The sequence below is a fragment of the Xiphophorus maculatus genome, chromosome 15 (assembly GCF_002775205.1).
Source record: "Xiphophorus maculatus strain JP 163 A chromosome 15, X_maculatus-5.0-male, whole genome shotgun sequence".
Classification (NCBI taxonomy): domain Eukaryota; kingdom Metazoa; phylum Chordata; class Actinopteri; order Cyprinodontiformes; family Poeciliidae; genus Xiphophorus; species Xiphophorus maculatus.
The window spans coordinates 245,749-261,908 of record NC_036457.1 but is presented as its reverse complement, the minus strand read 5'-3'; the positions used below and the strand labels follow the sequence as shown (position 1 = coordinate 261,908).

Sequence of the window (16,160 nt, the reverse complement as noted above, 5' to 3'; positions counted from 1 at the left end):
TCAACAAGTTTTCAATCGTTTTAGGAAGAGCACAGAATAATTGAAATGCTAATATGTTATCTCAGGAAACTGCAAGTTCAGCCTCAGAGAAAATCACCTGTCCACAAACAAATAACTATTATTTATGTCAAACTTCTTAACCATAACTTTTCACTGTGTAATCATGAGCTAATTTGTTAAAACGACAGAGGAGAATGAATGTCCTTCTGTTCTTTAATCTAACAAATCTCTCCCACAGAAACTTCAGGTTGAGGTCATGAAGGGGCATCAGCTCCTCCAGAACCTCCTCTGTGACGCCCTCAACTTTATGGAAAAACAAACTGAGGACAAAAGGTGAGGAATGATGCAGGACGTTTTAACAGATTTATGGTTTTTAACTGATTTAGGAATTACGACTTAGTGCACTGTTAAACATGTAAAGGTGGTTTAAGCTGCATTGAAAATGCAATTTAAGTCAACAAGAAAATTGTTTTGGTTTTAACTCAGAAATTAAAGTTCATGAAATTAATTTAACAACAAGAGACAAGTTGTCTAAACATTGTTTTTTAAGTTCGTTATTCTTGAAAGGTTAGTTTTAACTTGATGCTGCAATTTATACCAAATAATTATTTTACAATATGTAAGAAAAAAACTGCTCTCACCTGAAAAGCCACATTTCTCTATTATTTCACTCACAATATCAAGTTAAAATAAATACTTATTTTACTTTAGAATGTTTTAATTTCTTGTTTCAAATTGCATGAACAAAATTTCTGATCTGATAATGAATTTTATTAAATTCTGCTCAAAATCATTTAGTGTGAACAAGACTTTATCCTCAAGCTTTGCATTAAATAAAAATTTTCCTTAATAAAACACCAGTCAGATCAATGTAACACACTTCCGTCTCAGGATATAAAAACATGCCGCTAAGCATTCTGGGAAATAGTTCCCACTTTTTTTCGTCTTTCAGTTTTTTTAAGTGCTAACCTAAAAACTCTAGATTATTCAACTTTTGGAGTTTTGACAAAATTAATAAAAGTTAACACAACTTACTGCTGTAAGTTTATCTTTCACAAACTCACATATTTAGGTTCAAAATCTAGAACTCAGTTATTAGACACAACTAAATGCGGCTCAAATGTTTTAGAGTGTTTCAAACGTTTATTCTACCGCTTAAGGATTAGAGCCATAATTTCACATTGATTAATCGATTAATTGAAAGAACTACCAACCTATTTAGTAATCGATTAATCGTTAATTGGAGACTCAAAAAAGTCCAACAACATCCTCAAAGCTGCAATTTAGCCAAAATTTAACAAAAATCTATGTTCATTTTGCATTTCAGATAAAAAACCCCCTGTTTATATGTAAATATGTTCTACCTAGAACTCCTCAAGTAGTGTAGTTTTAGCTTCACTTGGTTCAAAATCTGTAATATAAGGATTTTTTTCTAACCAGTTAATAATGATGTTTTACTGGAAAACCGTCCTAAAGTAATTACATCAACTTGGTCAATCATTGACCCTTTGCACGTGACGCCACTCTCTTCGGAACTCGGCCCGCTCTGCCATGTTGGACGTCAAAGCTACCAATACGCTCCTGTAAAGTCCGTCAAAAAAAACCCGCACATCTGGTAACCTGATGTCTTTTTTTATTTAGTTGATTTGGCAGTAAAAAGGTTCACAGGGTGCTGCGCGGTCGGCTGCACAAACAGACAAAGGTAGAAACCAAACTTGTCATTTTATTTTGTATCTTTTAACGAGGAAAGATACGCGGCGATGTATAGCAGCCCTCGCTGTAACCGCGGATTTACAACAAACACTTTTTTCAAGGTAAGAGGATTAACGTTCATTTATTTTCTAAGTATTTATGATGGCAGATATCAAATATCGCATTATGGCGAAGGTACGCATTATGGCGTCTCAGTAACCCCGGAAACAATACCGCACCGTCACGTAGCCTAGCATGTATGAAAGAACTAAAAAAAAAATTAATGTATGAAAGAACTGGTTAGCATTTTGTCTTTCATACGTTTTAAGGCTGCTCTGGTGTAAAGGGAAGCGCTGTTTATGACATAAAATGACATAAATCATGTGGTATGAATTTGATCAACACATCAGGAGGGAGAAGGTACGGGTCGGTTTCTAAGCTAGCTATGTCCAACTTTTGTAAATACCTCCGTCTATGAGCCCCAACCAGGTGTGTTAAGTTCACAGACAAATTAGCTCGACTCCAACAAGTAGTAGCCATGAATAAACTGGCAAAGACTGTTTTGGGAAACAATTTCAGTCGCTCTGTTCGATACTCCCGTCCCTCACTCCCGACATCCATTATGGCGCCTCGAATGAGGAAGTGACGTATTTGCAAAGGGTCAGCATCAGTGTGTTTCCAATCGTTTTCTTGGTGAAGATGGTTTTATTAGCAAATATTTTTGGACAGATCTGTAATTTTCTCATGGTCATCCAGTGAGGAATGATCTTGCGTTCAGCTCCAGAGAGAGTCAGTCCAGTCTTGTCCAGATGTACTACCTTGTCCTTGACGTGACTGACAGCTTTTTGGTTTTGACTAAAAAGAAGAAAGTACTCTGCATACAGAAGGGCTTTAAAGTCTGCAGAATCAGCTGAGGTCAGAGGTATTTGCAACCGGCTGATTGATTGCTTGTTCTTTGTGCCACATGGGTGCAAAAACTGATTATTGGAGTCAGAATTCCTGCTTGTTGGTCTGAAATCAAATTCTCATTGCACTCAATGACAAGCAGATATTATTTAATGTCATGTTTTTGTGCGTTTACTTTTGGATTCATCGATATTTTTGAGTTTTTGGAAAAGGTGAAGGAATCTGTTGTAAATCATTGCAAATACTTGAATTTTAATTCGGTGTTTTCAAGGTTCAGAAAATGCTTGATTTCTGTATAAAAGCTTGATATTTAAAGCTGCCAAGTTTTATAATAAAATGCAATTTACAGTTGAATTTTTTTTCAGAGACACACAAATTAATTTTTCTCTCATTAAAGTTAAATCAGACTAAACTTTTCTTGATTTAGGTTAGTTAGAATTACCAAACTTATTACTATTGCTAAATGTCAGAAAACGTACAATATTTTCTTTTTTTTTTTTGAATATTTATTATTTATTCCTAATGGCTAAATTAATTATTGAAGAGTGTAATTGAAATAAAGGCCAGCTTACATTTTATACATTAAAGTCATTGAAATTGGGGAGATTTTTTTGTGTGTGTTAAATTTTAATTTTGATATTTCCAAACATAAAACTTTGTTGTATTATAGTTTACCTTGTCCCTGCTGTAGCATGTGGAATAGTAATAAATAATATCATATAATAGTGAATTGAAATCATCTGTTTTTATCTCCAATGTGGTGCTGGAAAAGTTTGAAAACTTACCTTGAACAGTGCTTGAATTTTACAGTGGCAAAAGTGTAGAAACCCTGTGTAAATACTTTTTTCTGCTCTTATTATTTTGTTGTTTTATTTTATGATCATTCATTTAGGATCTGTTTCTTTCTCAGTAGCCTTTTTTGTTCTCTTTCCAATAGAAGCATGTTTACTAAATTTCTGCTTTTCTGCTTTTAATTTTGTACAATACCAAATTTTATGAATTCGTGTTGATTTCAGGTTTTTCTCCAAATAAAGCTGACAAACCTAAACTTTTCTTTCTTATTTCTTGCTCAGATCCGAGCTCATGGTTCGAGTGGCGTGTCTGAAGCGGAGCTGGACCGATTCTGTGGCTCTCGCTGCACACAACTGGACCTCAACAAAGGAGCATCTGCAGCAGTGGAGAATTTACCAAGGCGGTTTGAAATCTCTGAAGAAGCTGTTTAGAGAGGTGGACTCTCTCCTGCCCCCTAGTGGACCGGAGCTTTACACGGTGCAGCAGCTGCAGAACTTAAATGTTTATGAGGTCAGTGCACTTGGTTGCAGATCATTATCAAATGTATTATTTTAATTAAATCATATGCTAATTATATTTTTTGTAATTTTTCTCTTTTTTTAAAGCTTATTGAAGAATCTCTAGGTCTGCACTCCTCTGTCTACGCCCGGACTGTTGAAGCTGGGAAACATTTGTGTGAAATCGTTACAGAGTCAGAGAGTCGGACCCAACTGCAGTCAGAGCTTCAGGAATTACAGAAAGTCTGGGAGCGAACCACCTTACTGCAAAGAAAAAATAAAGATCTGCTTAATATCACTGTCCAGGTAACATCCTGTGCTTTTTATCTGCAACATTTTCACATCTGATGTTTAAAAAATGGGATATATTCAAATCAAAACATGGAAAATAATTTCAAAGTTTCATTTTTTATATATTTTTTTGTACACTGATTGATTTTTCTTCCCGTTAAAAAGGAGTTTTACTTTCCACTGTTGCCACATGCATGCTTAGTTTGAGAGATTCTTGCAACGTTAACAACTAAATCCAAATACAAAGTACCAATAATTGGAGATTCTATTTTTAAGAAACAAAAATCTGCACTTTCTCTGTGAGAAATCATTTATTTATATCTTTAATGTATTAAAAAAGAGACTGCATGTATTTAATAGCAGGGAGTTTTAAAATGTTACATTTTCATGGTCAGCAATGCAGAAATATCAGTTTTCATGAGTGTGTTTTTAAGAATCGTAATGTTTGGATTTAAAAAGTTGGAAAATATTTTCAGTGGCAGATTGAAAGCTGGAAAAGAATAAAAAGGCAATAAAAATCCATTGAAATGCTAATCTTCACTTTTTAATATTACTAAATTTTGAGAAGTGAGATTTTAAATCAGGTGAGGTAAATTTTTTATAGTTTTACCCCAAACTATTTGAGGAGTTTGGGGTAAAACATATTTATAGAGTAGACATTTTTTTAGCTTAAATGTTAAATGTTGGCTCAATTACTGCTCTAACTATGTTATTGTTTCAGCAAATGGCCTTTAAAAAAAAAATCTGTATGTCCCTGTTAACGATTAATGATTACTAAATTAGTGGATGATTATTTCAATAATCGATTAATCGAGATTCGAGTCAGTGCTAGTAACAGATTTAATGCATAGGTTGCAGGTTTTAGAACAACAAAATGTAAAAAGGAAAATGTGCTGTAGAGGGGATTGTGTGACCTTAATCCAGGACATGATCTCACACACACCCCCACACACACACACTCACACACACCCAGGCTGCACAGCCCTGATCTCCTGCCAAGGGAGATCAAATCTCTTCCTGATCCACATCCTGAAACAGCTGGTTACCAGTGTCATTCCATCACAGCGACACAGCATTGTGCTGGGAGACCCTCATCAGCATAAATCTAGAACAAGTGTGTTCAAAGTGAGGCACAAGAGCCATTTGTGGCCGCTGGACTGATCTTGTGCGGCCCCCATGACAACAATTCAAAAATAGATTAGGACAAAACCATGTCTTTTAAATTAAAATCTACTTATAAAAATGTTAGATGCAACACAAAGTGGTCATCTTTTCCAAGCCATCTGGTTTTCTGTTGTTGTCATGGTAACTAGGACCACATCTACTCATTGACTTATGCTCTAAAGCAGCGGTCCCCAACCTTTCAGCGGACCGGGGGGGTGAGCTGATGTTGTTTTGTTACTCATTCTGCTGCAAGTTGGCGGCTCAATTTTGACGCGCAAGACGTAACTGGTAACATCCGGTTTAGGATTTTCAAAATAAAAGACCCAGAAGTAGTTCATTATTTCTTGCGCGGCCCGGTGGTTGGGGACCACTGCTCTAAAGTACATCTTGGTGCACCCAAATCTGCTTTTATTAGCTGTATTCAAACATTTTGAAATTAATACTTGCTTCATTTGAAAGCAAGAAGACTGACCTGGATCTCGTTTTTATTCAGAACAGACAAATTATTTTTCCAGTTTTCTTCCAAATTGAGAAATTAACAAGGAAAATGTGCAGAAACAATTTGAAGTTTTGGAACTACGATCCCGTTCCTACAAAAAAGAAATCTGATTACTTTATTTATTCAATCGAAAAGATTTATACTTAGTTGTTATTGTTAAGTAGGTAAAAAAAAAAAATCACAATATCAATATTTTTGGTGATTTTAGATTTTAAATTGATATTTTTTTTTGTACTTTTGAGCTGACGATTTTGGCCCACATAACATAAAATTTGTACACCCCTGATCTAGAATGTTCCTCTTTCTTCATACAAGACGATCTTGTTTTGATAACTTTAATGCAAGCATAGCTTACTTTTGCTGATATCTAGTTAGATCTTTATAATTTGTGATTAATTTCACCCGAATATCTGCAGATTTTTAGTGGCAGTGGTCAGAAATTGTTTTTTGCTTTTTCCACTTTAAGATGACCAGATGCAGGAAACGGCAACATGTTTAAGACATAATCGCAATCTAGGAAACAAGGCCAACTTATCCTGTCTTACTAAAGACCTCTGGCTCTGTTCTTCTTATATAATCCCCTGTAGATAAATAGGCTGTGACTTCCTGTTCGGTGTTCTGTTTGTATTTGAAAAAAGAATCATTTTTTTGCCCATAGTTTCGTTTTCTACCTATTGGACACATTTATTTAAACTTGTGAGGGACTGAGGGACTTGTGAGGTATAAACATTGTAAAATCAATGAGTTGATGAGTATTTTTGAAATGTTTTGCTTCACAGATGTGGTCTCAGAGTCAGGAAGCAACAAGCAGCATCTCTTCTGGACTGGAGAAAGTTGACAATCTGCTTGCAGAAAGACCGGCTGGCTCAGAGGAGGAGGCGCAAATCCAGGTGAACAACTGATTCCACTTGACTTTTTTAATAGAAAACTAACTGAAAGCATTATATCTTTTTCCTCCCACTTCACAATTATGTGCTGCTTCATAATCTATCACATAAAATCCCAATAAAAAAAAGAATATTTTAGAATGTGTGCTAGGTATGAAATTAATATTTGACTCATTTGTCTTTTTAATCTCAATATAATAATGTGACACAGCAAAGTAACCTCTCTAAATTTTACAGAAAGTAATAAACAAATCATTGGAGAGTAACTTGGAGAGTCTTTTATGTACAAGGGGGGAATTTTACCAGGAGGTTTTTCTGCAGAAAACAAATTAATAAAAAAAAATCTTCTCAGAATTAACGTGTGGCTTTGATAGTATTCCACATTACATGTTGCAATAACACACCTCAAATTTTTAACATTTGTGTGTCATTTTCTTGAATCCATTTGTTGGATCTACATTTTCTGGATTTCCAAATAATAATTTTAAAGGAGACCTATTATGCAAAATTCACAATTTGCACATTTTTGTACTTTCATTTACTTCTAAAAACGGGCCAAGCGCTTAGAAAAACCACCCAGCTGTTTATTAAGCAAAAATTAATCATTTAATGAGATGATTGAAAATTCTTTCAAATGTAACATCACAAATCAGCAGGCACTGCCCTGTTACCTAGCAACCCAAGCAAAGCCTGTCCCATCACCTAGCAAACCATGAGGAACTACAGCATGTTTGATCAGCTGGTTTTACCTCTTAAAGCGCTGTATAATGGCTGCTGGAAAAGAAAAGTATTTTGTTGTTGACTTACCATCCAGAAACCACTTGCTGCATTCTTGTTGGTTGTGCAGGAGGCTCCACTTCTGCTTTTCAATGACGTACAGTTGCATAATTGCGCATCTGTTTTTGGTCTTTTTCACGTGCGAGTGTAAAAATTAAGTTGGGGGCGTGGCCAGCAGCCGCTGCTATGGATTTAAAGTTACAAGAAGCCCTAAAACAGAACAAAATAGGCATTACTGAGACTAAAATTATTATCAAAGAATAATTTTGTGAAAAAAAAATTAATGAACATGTAGATCTATGCTAAAGGAAGAATAGTAGGTTACTTTTAATTTATGAGAAGTTCCCCACTACAAAGCCTTTCAGTTAGCCCCCCTTCCTCTTATTTAATGCACTGATGCTTTCACTCCCCTCCCCCTTTATTACCCCTTCTACCCTCCCCCTGTCCCGTCCACAGCCCTTTAATCTGGACAGTCAGGGCAAACCCAAGCAAGAGGTAAAGCAGCAGCTTGCATGGCCGCCTGCTGACCGTGCTGCATGTTTCTGTGTGTGTTATGCAGGAGGCTGAGCTCTCTCTGCAGCGTTTGGCTGGCGGACTGAGGGAACTGGCCACCATGAAGACAGACCTGTCCCAGTACGTGGCGGCCAGTGACTCGGCGCTGCTGGAGCAGCAGCTGGAAATGCTCCATGCTCAATGGGACGAGCTGTGCACCAAGGTGAGAACCAAACTAAAAGTTTTTACAAATAGTTTGAGGTGGGTGAAGATGGACTAGGAGGGAAAGGAGGGAAGACGTTTCTGGTTTCTTGATGACTGCACAAAGACGGAAGAACACACACACACGTTGGTCACACTGATTTGTTTGATGAAAGAGACGAAGTGTGCTGGTTCTTGGAGGGAAACCAGCAGCTTACTTTTTAAGAGTTTAGCTTCTGTAAAGGAACCAGTTCCTCCTTACACGTATGGTTAATATTCATTATAAACATAAATCTCCCTCATTGTGTCAGCATGTGAGAATATTTACTCCCTGATTCAAGCTGTCCATCATTCTTGCTTGGTAACCTTGTGATTAGAATATTATTTTTGGTAACTCCACACATTCCTACACATGTTTGGTCTTTAGAACTCAATGGTTAGTTAGCATGTTAGCTGGTTATAAGGCTACTATAAGGTAATTTATGCTAGTGCTAATTGGGCTTTCAGTTAGAGAAGCTGCTTGCACCTGCTTTCCTGTTGGCAAAAGGTTTTCAGATTCAGCAGCAGGAAATGTTTTCAGTGTGTACTTCGTCTGTCTGATAATGAATTGATTTGAGTTTTTTTGGCTTTACATGTGAATATAAATTCGTAAAATCCATATTTTTGGTCAAAATACCCCAAAGTAGTGGGTAGTAACTACTTACATTTATCTGAGCAACTTTTTTGAAAAAAAAAAAAAATTATTGTAGGACTATTTTTACTATGCTGTACATTACTTTTACTTGAGTAATTTTACTATGAAGTATTTCTACTCTTAGTTAAGTAAAATTTCTGGATTTTCTACTCACTGATTGAGAAACAAACATGTTTTAACCAAAAATCCACCAGACAGACACACCTGCAGTTTTTGTTAAAGTTTCATACATTTTATATTTAAGCCTGTCGCAGTAACCAATTAATTCCATGATATATTAAAATGAGCTTGATAATTTCCATTTTGATTATTAATATTTTTGTAGGCAGTTTTGTTTACAGAGAAATCGTAATATGTTTTATTTATGGTTTTGGTTTAGTTTGTTTTCATTGATTGTTTTTTATTTTATTTTGGAAATTCAAAATATCTTCCAGTTCCACTGGGGAGCATTTCATAAAAAATGAAAGTTTAAATTAAAGTTAATGAAACTCATCATTACTTGCATTATTGTGCCATTATCATATTAGTTGATTGGTAAAATGTTTTATAGTTTGTAATTATCTTGTTTAAGTAAATAATTTTCATTTAATTCTTAAAATATCAACATTTCCACTTATTTTTATATTTTGGTCCATCAGATTATGTAATTTTTAAATATTAAATGATTTAATCTGATCAGTTCTCAGTACTTTAGTAGCTTTTTTGCCAAATGCTTTCTTTATTCTAGAACACAGGTTTCAAACTCGAGGGCCGTGGGCCAAATTTGGCCCGCCATAATTTATTATGTGGCCCTCTAGATTCTAGACTAAATCCTAAATATCATGTTATCAATCAAATCAATGCAGTTTTCATCTGTTTACTGCCAAATTATATCAATCAGTCCCTCCAGTTTCTTGAGAATTATTGTGGAAATTCACACAATCAACATATCCCCACATATTTTTTATGCTAATACACAATTTGGAGTTTATTGTCAAAAAAATTGTCAAAAACTTTCTTACTTGTACTAACCAGCTGCCTCAGCTTTAGTTGATGTCAGATTATAGTCTGTGATCTGTACAGCGAGTAATAAAAAGTCACATTTACCATCATAAATATTGCAAATATTTCCAAATTATTACCACAAACACTTTTATTGATGATCTTGATTTGGCCCAAAACAAAAATGAGTCCGACACCCCTGACGCTTACTTTTTAATTTTACTTATGTGAAAATATGCTGAAATAGTGCTAATTTTTGGCTAAAAGAGTGATGCTGTCAAATATTTCAATCTTTTTTTTTAATTCACCAAACTGTTGAGCTTCAGTTTGTGAAGTTGTGCTACTTATTATGTCACCAGCTTATTAAAAACAAACAATTTATCGTATTTCTTCATGACATACAGTGATGAGTCTGTGGTTAACAGGTTGCAGATTTTGTAGGTGGGGGTTTGGTGAGCAGATGGCCTGGCCGGCCTAAGGGAGGTGCAGGGACTTGCTCTATTGTTCCCAAGGCGGCACTCAGTCCTCACAGGGTGACCACAGCGCTCAATGCATCCCCGATTCTTCACACTGCAGCGGGACCATCTGCGTCTGTGCATTAATACCAAAGCAGGGCTCTTTTTAATAGCGTGAATGTTGATGATCAGTCAAATAGAGCAGCTCTAATCATAAGCCCTGAAACATCTAAAAGATCAACTGCCCCCTCTGTGGGTTTGTAATGGGCTGTTCTGCTGGTATTAAGCTGTCATTAGAAAAATGGACCTTGTTAATTTGAGCAAATAGCTGCACTCTCCTGAGGGTTCTTCTGAATTTAGTTTATTACTATATAAGAGTAAAAATTACTGAGTACATGTGAGCACATTTAATATTCTTATTATTGTTTTTTTTACAGCTCAGTGCTTGGATTTCTAAAGCTTTGTCTGTGCATTATATTTGGGTCACTTTGTTTCCTGAATGCATACCAATGTATCACAACAAAGTGTCCCGCTGCAGACTCAAATTCATCGAGGGCTTTGGCACCTCTCCTTTCGCCTTTAAGTCATGGCGATAGGAGAGGTGCCTGTAACTGCAATAAAATTGGGGGGGGAAATAAATGTAAAATATGATCTAAACATGTGGTTTTCCTCTTGTAAAGAGAGTATATACAGCTCTGGAAAAAATGAAGAGTCCACAGCACTGAACCCCTTTGAAAACCTGCTGGTTATTCCACCAAATATTGATTCCTGAACTCTTCCTGAGTTAAAACATCAGTATTGTTGTTTCTAAATGAATATGAACTTGTTTTCTTTGTATTGTTTGAGGTCTGAAAGTGCTGCATTTTTTTAATTGATTTATTTTTTGCTATTTTGTCCATTTTCTGCAAATAAGTACTAAATTTTTGCTTGGAATATCAGAGACATGTTGCAGTAGTCCATAGAATAAAAGAACAATGTTCATTTTACTCAAACATATACAGTACATATAAAAAGTACAATCAGAAAAACTGATCATTTTAAATGGTCTCTGAATTTTTTCCAGAGCTGTAAGATTGTTAATCCTAGTGCACTCTAAAACTCACCCAGTTATATTCTATGAGTTGAATCCAATTTTTTAATTTGGAAAATAATTTCCTTTGAGTGTTTTTAGGTGTTTATGACCATTAAAAAGCAAAAAAAGATGGAAAAATATGTATATTTGGAATTCACTGTTGACAGGTTAAGTTGTTATCCAGTGTAGAAAAATAAGAAGATTCTTGACTTTCTTTGTAAGAAACTAATATCTTATCTAAAGCTGACATTTAACAAACTGCTTACCAAACACTAAATGTCATTATTGTATTTCCGCCAGGTGTCGTTACGCAGACAGGAAATAGCCGACCGCCTGAATGCCTGGACCATTTTCAATGGTAAAAACAAAGAGTTCTGTGATTGGCTGACTCAGATGGAGAACAAGGTGTGCCACAGCGCAGATCTGAGCATCGAGGAAATGGTGGAGAAACTAAAAAAGGTATGAAGTCATGGCAACTTCATACCATTGTTGTTTGCACCTTTTTCATCAAAAGAACCTCCGATATGAGACAGAAACCTTGAATTTGATTACGGTATCTTCATTAAAAACACATGAAGCCAGGTAAATTGCAGAATATACTAGGCAGATTAAATGAAAGGAACTTTAACAACTTTTATTCCTTAAAAGTAAAAAAAAATCTGTTTGCAATTTATTGAGGTCCTCCTGAAAAGTTGACCTGCTTTTGTAAAATTTAAACAGAATCTGTTCTAAATGTACTTACTGTTCATAATAATATCCAGTAGTTTTGTTGCAAGTCTAATAAGTTTCTCTGTTGCAGCTGAAGAAAAACACTGCAAAAACACAAAATCTTACCAAGTATTTTTGGTCTGATTTCTAGTGCAAACATCTTAGTAAACTTGAAATAAAACAAAATTAACTTCAAAGTAACTTTCTAGCAAAATATAGGAGCTTGTTTAAAGTAAATAATTCCTTAATATTGATGTAAAAGTACGAGTTCCATTGGCGCCGTTACCTAGCAACGCCGGCCAAGCCCGGCCCGTCGCCTAGCAACCCAGTTCTAGTTCCACTGGCAGATTAGTTTACTAATAACAAGACATTTTTCCCATGTTATAAGTTAATTTATCTGGCAATACTATAACTTTTTCATCAAAATTAAGAAATTATTGACTTAAAACCTCATCTTACTGAAAAGTTACTTTTAGGATAGTTTACCTTATTTCAAGTGTAGTAAGATTTTTTGCACTAGAAACTAGACCATAAGTCGCCTGGTTCAAAGCGTGGGAAAAAAGTAGCGGCTTATAGTACGAAAAATACGGTCTGTATCTATTTTAAACCTGTCTGCATCAACATGGTGTTCATGTAGCTGTGTGGTCGTCATGTGTCCACAGGACTGCATGGAGGAAATCAACCTGTTCAGCGAGAACAAGAGCCACCTGAAGCAGCTGGGAGAGCAGCTGCTGTTCGCCAGCGACCAGGCCAAGCAGACCCAGGTGCGCGGCTCGCTACAGGAAGTCAATCAGCGATGGAACAACCTCTTTCAGCACATCGAAGCCAGGTGAGAGCCGTCGCAGCATCTGCTCAGCGGGACTTTGGGTGTTTATATCAACTAAGCACTTCCCAAAACACTCTTTATGCCGTTCTGTGAGCACTTTGAGCACTTTGAGATAAATAGTAAGATGTTGGCGGAGTTGCAAGTCAAATTGTGTTTGTGTGGCGACATGAATCACACTCTTAAGTACCGCTCTCAAAATTTACGTCATTATCCTGTCAGAACAAACACCTTTCAGGGCAAAGCCACTCTGCTGCAAAAAGCATAATTAAGTTCTGTGAAGCTTTAACTGGATTCTTGGAAGTAAACAATAGCTTCTAAGGGTTTCCATCCACCTGCTGTTGTAAGCCGTGCCTAGCAGCTATCGGGAAAACATGGCCTCTCATGTATGGACTACAGAGGTTAAGCTCCTGCGTTGTTAAACTGTTGCTACCCCCCGTCAAACAGATGGGCAATCCTGTGGACAAGCAGGAGATACAAACCCCACACACCCAAGCTTCCCCCTCGGCCAGAAGAAGGGGCTAGTCGGAGGGCTCAGACAGGACCATATGTCCCCTGGTGCGCTCTGACTGGGCCCACTTCCTGTAGCCCAGGGTGTCAAACTCATTTTCGTTTTGGGCCAAATCAAGATCATGAATAGTGCCAGAATGTATTGATAAAACCTGTTCACAAACTGTTAAAATACCAATGAATTCTTCAGTTTAAATAATATTATTAAACATCTTTTCAGTCCCTCCAGGATTTTGTGATTCTGTTTGTGATTTTTTCAATAAAAATTAATGTGTTTGTGGTTCTAATTTGGAAATATTTGCGATATTTGCACTTATTTATGATGGTGAATTTGACTATTTATTCCTCGCTGTACAGATCATGGACTATAATGTGACATCAATTAAAGCTGAGGCAGCTGTTTAGTACAAGTAGAAAAATCTGCAATAAACTCCCAATTATTTATTGGCGCAAAAAAGTGTGGAGATTCATTGAGTTTGCATGAATTTCCACGATAATTCTCAAGAAACTGGAGGGACTGATATCATTTGGCAGTAAACAGATAAAAACTGCATTGATTTGATTGCTAACATAATATTTAAGCTCACTTAGTGTTTAGTCTAGAATCAAGAGGGCCACATAAAAACATATGGTGGGCCGGATTTGGCCCACGAGCCTTGAATTTGACATATACTGTAGTCCATCAGTGGGAGAGCACAAAGTAAACAAAATTGGTGTCAAATGTTTGTGCAGCAAAAAGTTTCATTTGTGCCGCCATCATTTTAAAGATGGTAATAAATGTCTCTAGATGTAATCAAAAACCTAACTAATCTGATGTCGATCAAACCATCACCAACATAGCATAATTAATTTATATCAGTTCGTTTGATTTTGTTTATGTGGAGGGAGGAGGGCAGGTTGATCTCTGGTGACCTATGGAATTTTTTTAAATTTAATCTTAAAAGTTAGAACCACGCAAACAGACATTTTGCAGCACCAATATTGTTTTTGGTAAAGAGAAGAAATTTCTTGAATTTTATAGTTGTGGAAGCAATTAATCGATCGATTTATGATTAATTGTCGATTAAAATTAGTTCCAATTAACTTAATAGACCTTATTCAATGTTGTAGTTTGGCCCAGCAGAGGGCGCCGGTGGTCATCTGTAAGTGGAGCCGTTATAGAGAAACAAAGATGGCGGAGATTTACAAGAACCTGAAAGAGAAGCAGGCCAAACAAGAGTCCCGTTTGGGATGTAAAATGCTCCTTAAGCTGCTCTACATTTATTTTGAAATATAAACACTCAATAAGCTTTTTAAGTTGTCACCTTCAGCCGTGGTGCGTAATGGAGCAGCGTCATGGAGCCTAGACTTAAAATGTTTCGCCAAGAGCAACAGACGGTACTTCTGTATAAACGTTTTCCTGTTTGTTCATAGGAATGAAATGTTTTATGTTTTATTTTTCTATTCAGCAACTTAAGCGGTTCCTGTTTTGTTATATTTTATAAGGTTTAATAATGTGAGAAAACCACAATATCCTGTTTATTCAGTCATACAGCTAATGCTAATGTTTTCTTAAATTAAGCATTTATAGAAAAATTTAGCCCTTCATGTTATGGAAAGACAGTTAATACAAGAGAAAACTTCGGCTTTTAAGAAAATGGCCGCTTATAAATGAATCGTTAGTCGATCAATAAGATCAATCAACTTTAAATGAACTCATTAATCAGGTTGTGGCAGTAAAATTGAGCTAATCTTTCAATCAAACCAAAGATATGCAGTTAAATAAGAATTACTTCATAATCAAATGAGGGGCAGCAACTTTTTCAGGTTGGATAATGAGTAAAATCCTAATTTAAAAGCTGCTTTTAAAAAAAAAAAAAATTAAAAACAGACCAATATGTTTTCATTGCACTGTATGTTTTAATACTGAAAATGAAGTCCTTACAGTCACATCAGCATGGTTTATTATGGTAATAACCCTGAAATGCTGAGGGACCGTGTGGTAAATTTGCAGCTAAAGTTGGCAAACGATCCTACTTGAGGGAGAAGAAAGAAGTAAGATTTGTTTCCATGACTCTTTTTAATTATGCTGTCAGTAGTTAATTTCGGTGCAAGCAATATAAATTGAACAAAGCAGATTTTTGCTGAACAGTTCCATAAATACAGTGAGAGGAATAAATGTCAGCTGGAGTTTTATCTCTTTGTAACTTCGGGCCCTCCTATGGTCAGCTGCACTTTGTTATCTCGGCTCTCAAGCCATATATCCTCATCCTGGGCTCTTTTCTGATTCATTTTCTCCAACCATTCTGTTCATGTCCTCTTCCTGAGCGAGCCCCTGCCCGGGTTTTTCTGTCTTTGTCTGGTCTCCACATGAAGCTGCTGGCCTTTGTTAGGCTGTCAGAGGCAGAGAGGGAGGTGGAGGGAGAAAGAGGCTTGTTAGTTGAGCAGGATGGTTGCATCTGCAACAGTAGTCCAATAACTTACACTGACTGTGTTGTGGATTAGATGCATCACTACACCCCCCTAATCCTTCCTGTTAATAGTTATTAGTCCCATACATCATAAACCAACCACATAATTGCTGGTTTTCAGACACGTGACGCGCAAAATTCAGATGGGGGTTAGGAAGTGGATTTCTCTGGTTCAAAACAAGGCAAAATTGATCACAGCGAGTAGCTAATGCCCTGAATGGGCTGGAACTGATGAGGTATCTCGAAAAAATACACGTATATTTAGGATA

General features: G+C 36.3%; 1 protein-coding gene across 9 annotated transcripts in view; it reads left to right on the top strand.

Annotated features, from left to right (window-relative positions):
• Window positions 1-16,160, top strand: part of LOC102237361 (nesprin-2-like) — a 127,349-nt gene that overhangs the window by 91,002 nt on the left and 20,187 nt on the right. For all 9 annotated transcript variants that reach the window (XM_023348193.1, XM_023348199.1, XM_023348194.1 and 6 more), the window contains 7 exons: window positions 239-333; window positions 3,672-3,900; window positions 3,996-4,193; window positions 6,621-6,731; window positions 8,065-8,220; window positions 11,701-11,859; window positions 12,771-12,937. In XM_023348193.1, the coding sequence (XP_023203961.1) occupies window positions 239-333; window positions 3,672-3,900; window positions 3,996-4,193; window positions 6,621-6,731; window positions 8,065-8,220; window positions 11,701-11,859; window positions 12,771-12,937 (1,115 nt within the window). The remainder of the gene's footprint in view (window positions 1-238; window positions 334-3,671; window positions 3,901-3,995; window positions 4,194-6,620; window positions 6,732-8,064; window positions 8,221-11,700; window positions 11,860-12,770; window positions 12,938-16,160) is intronic.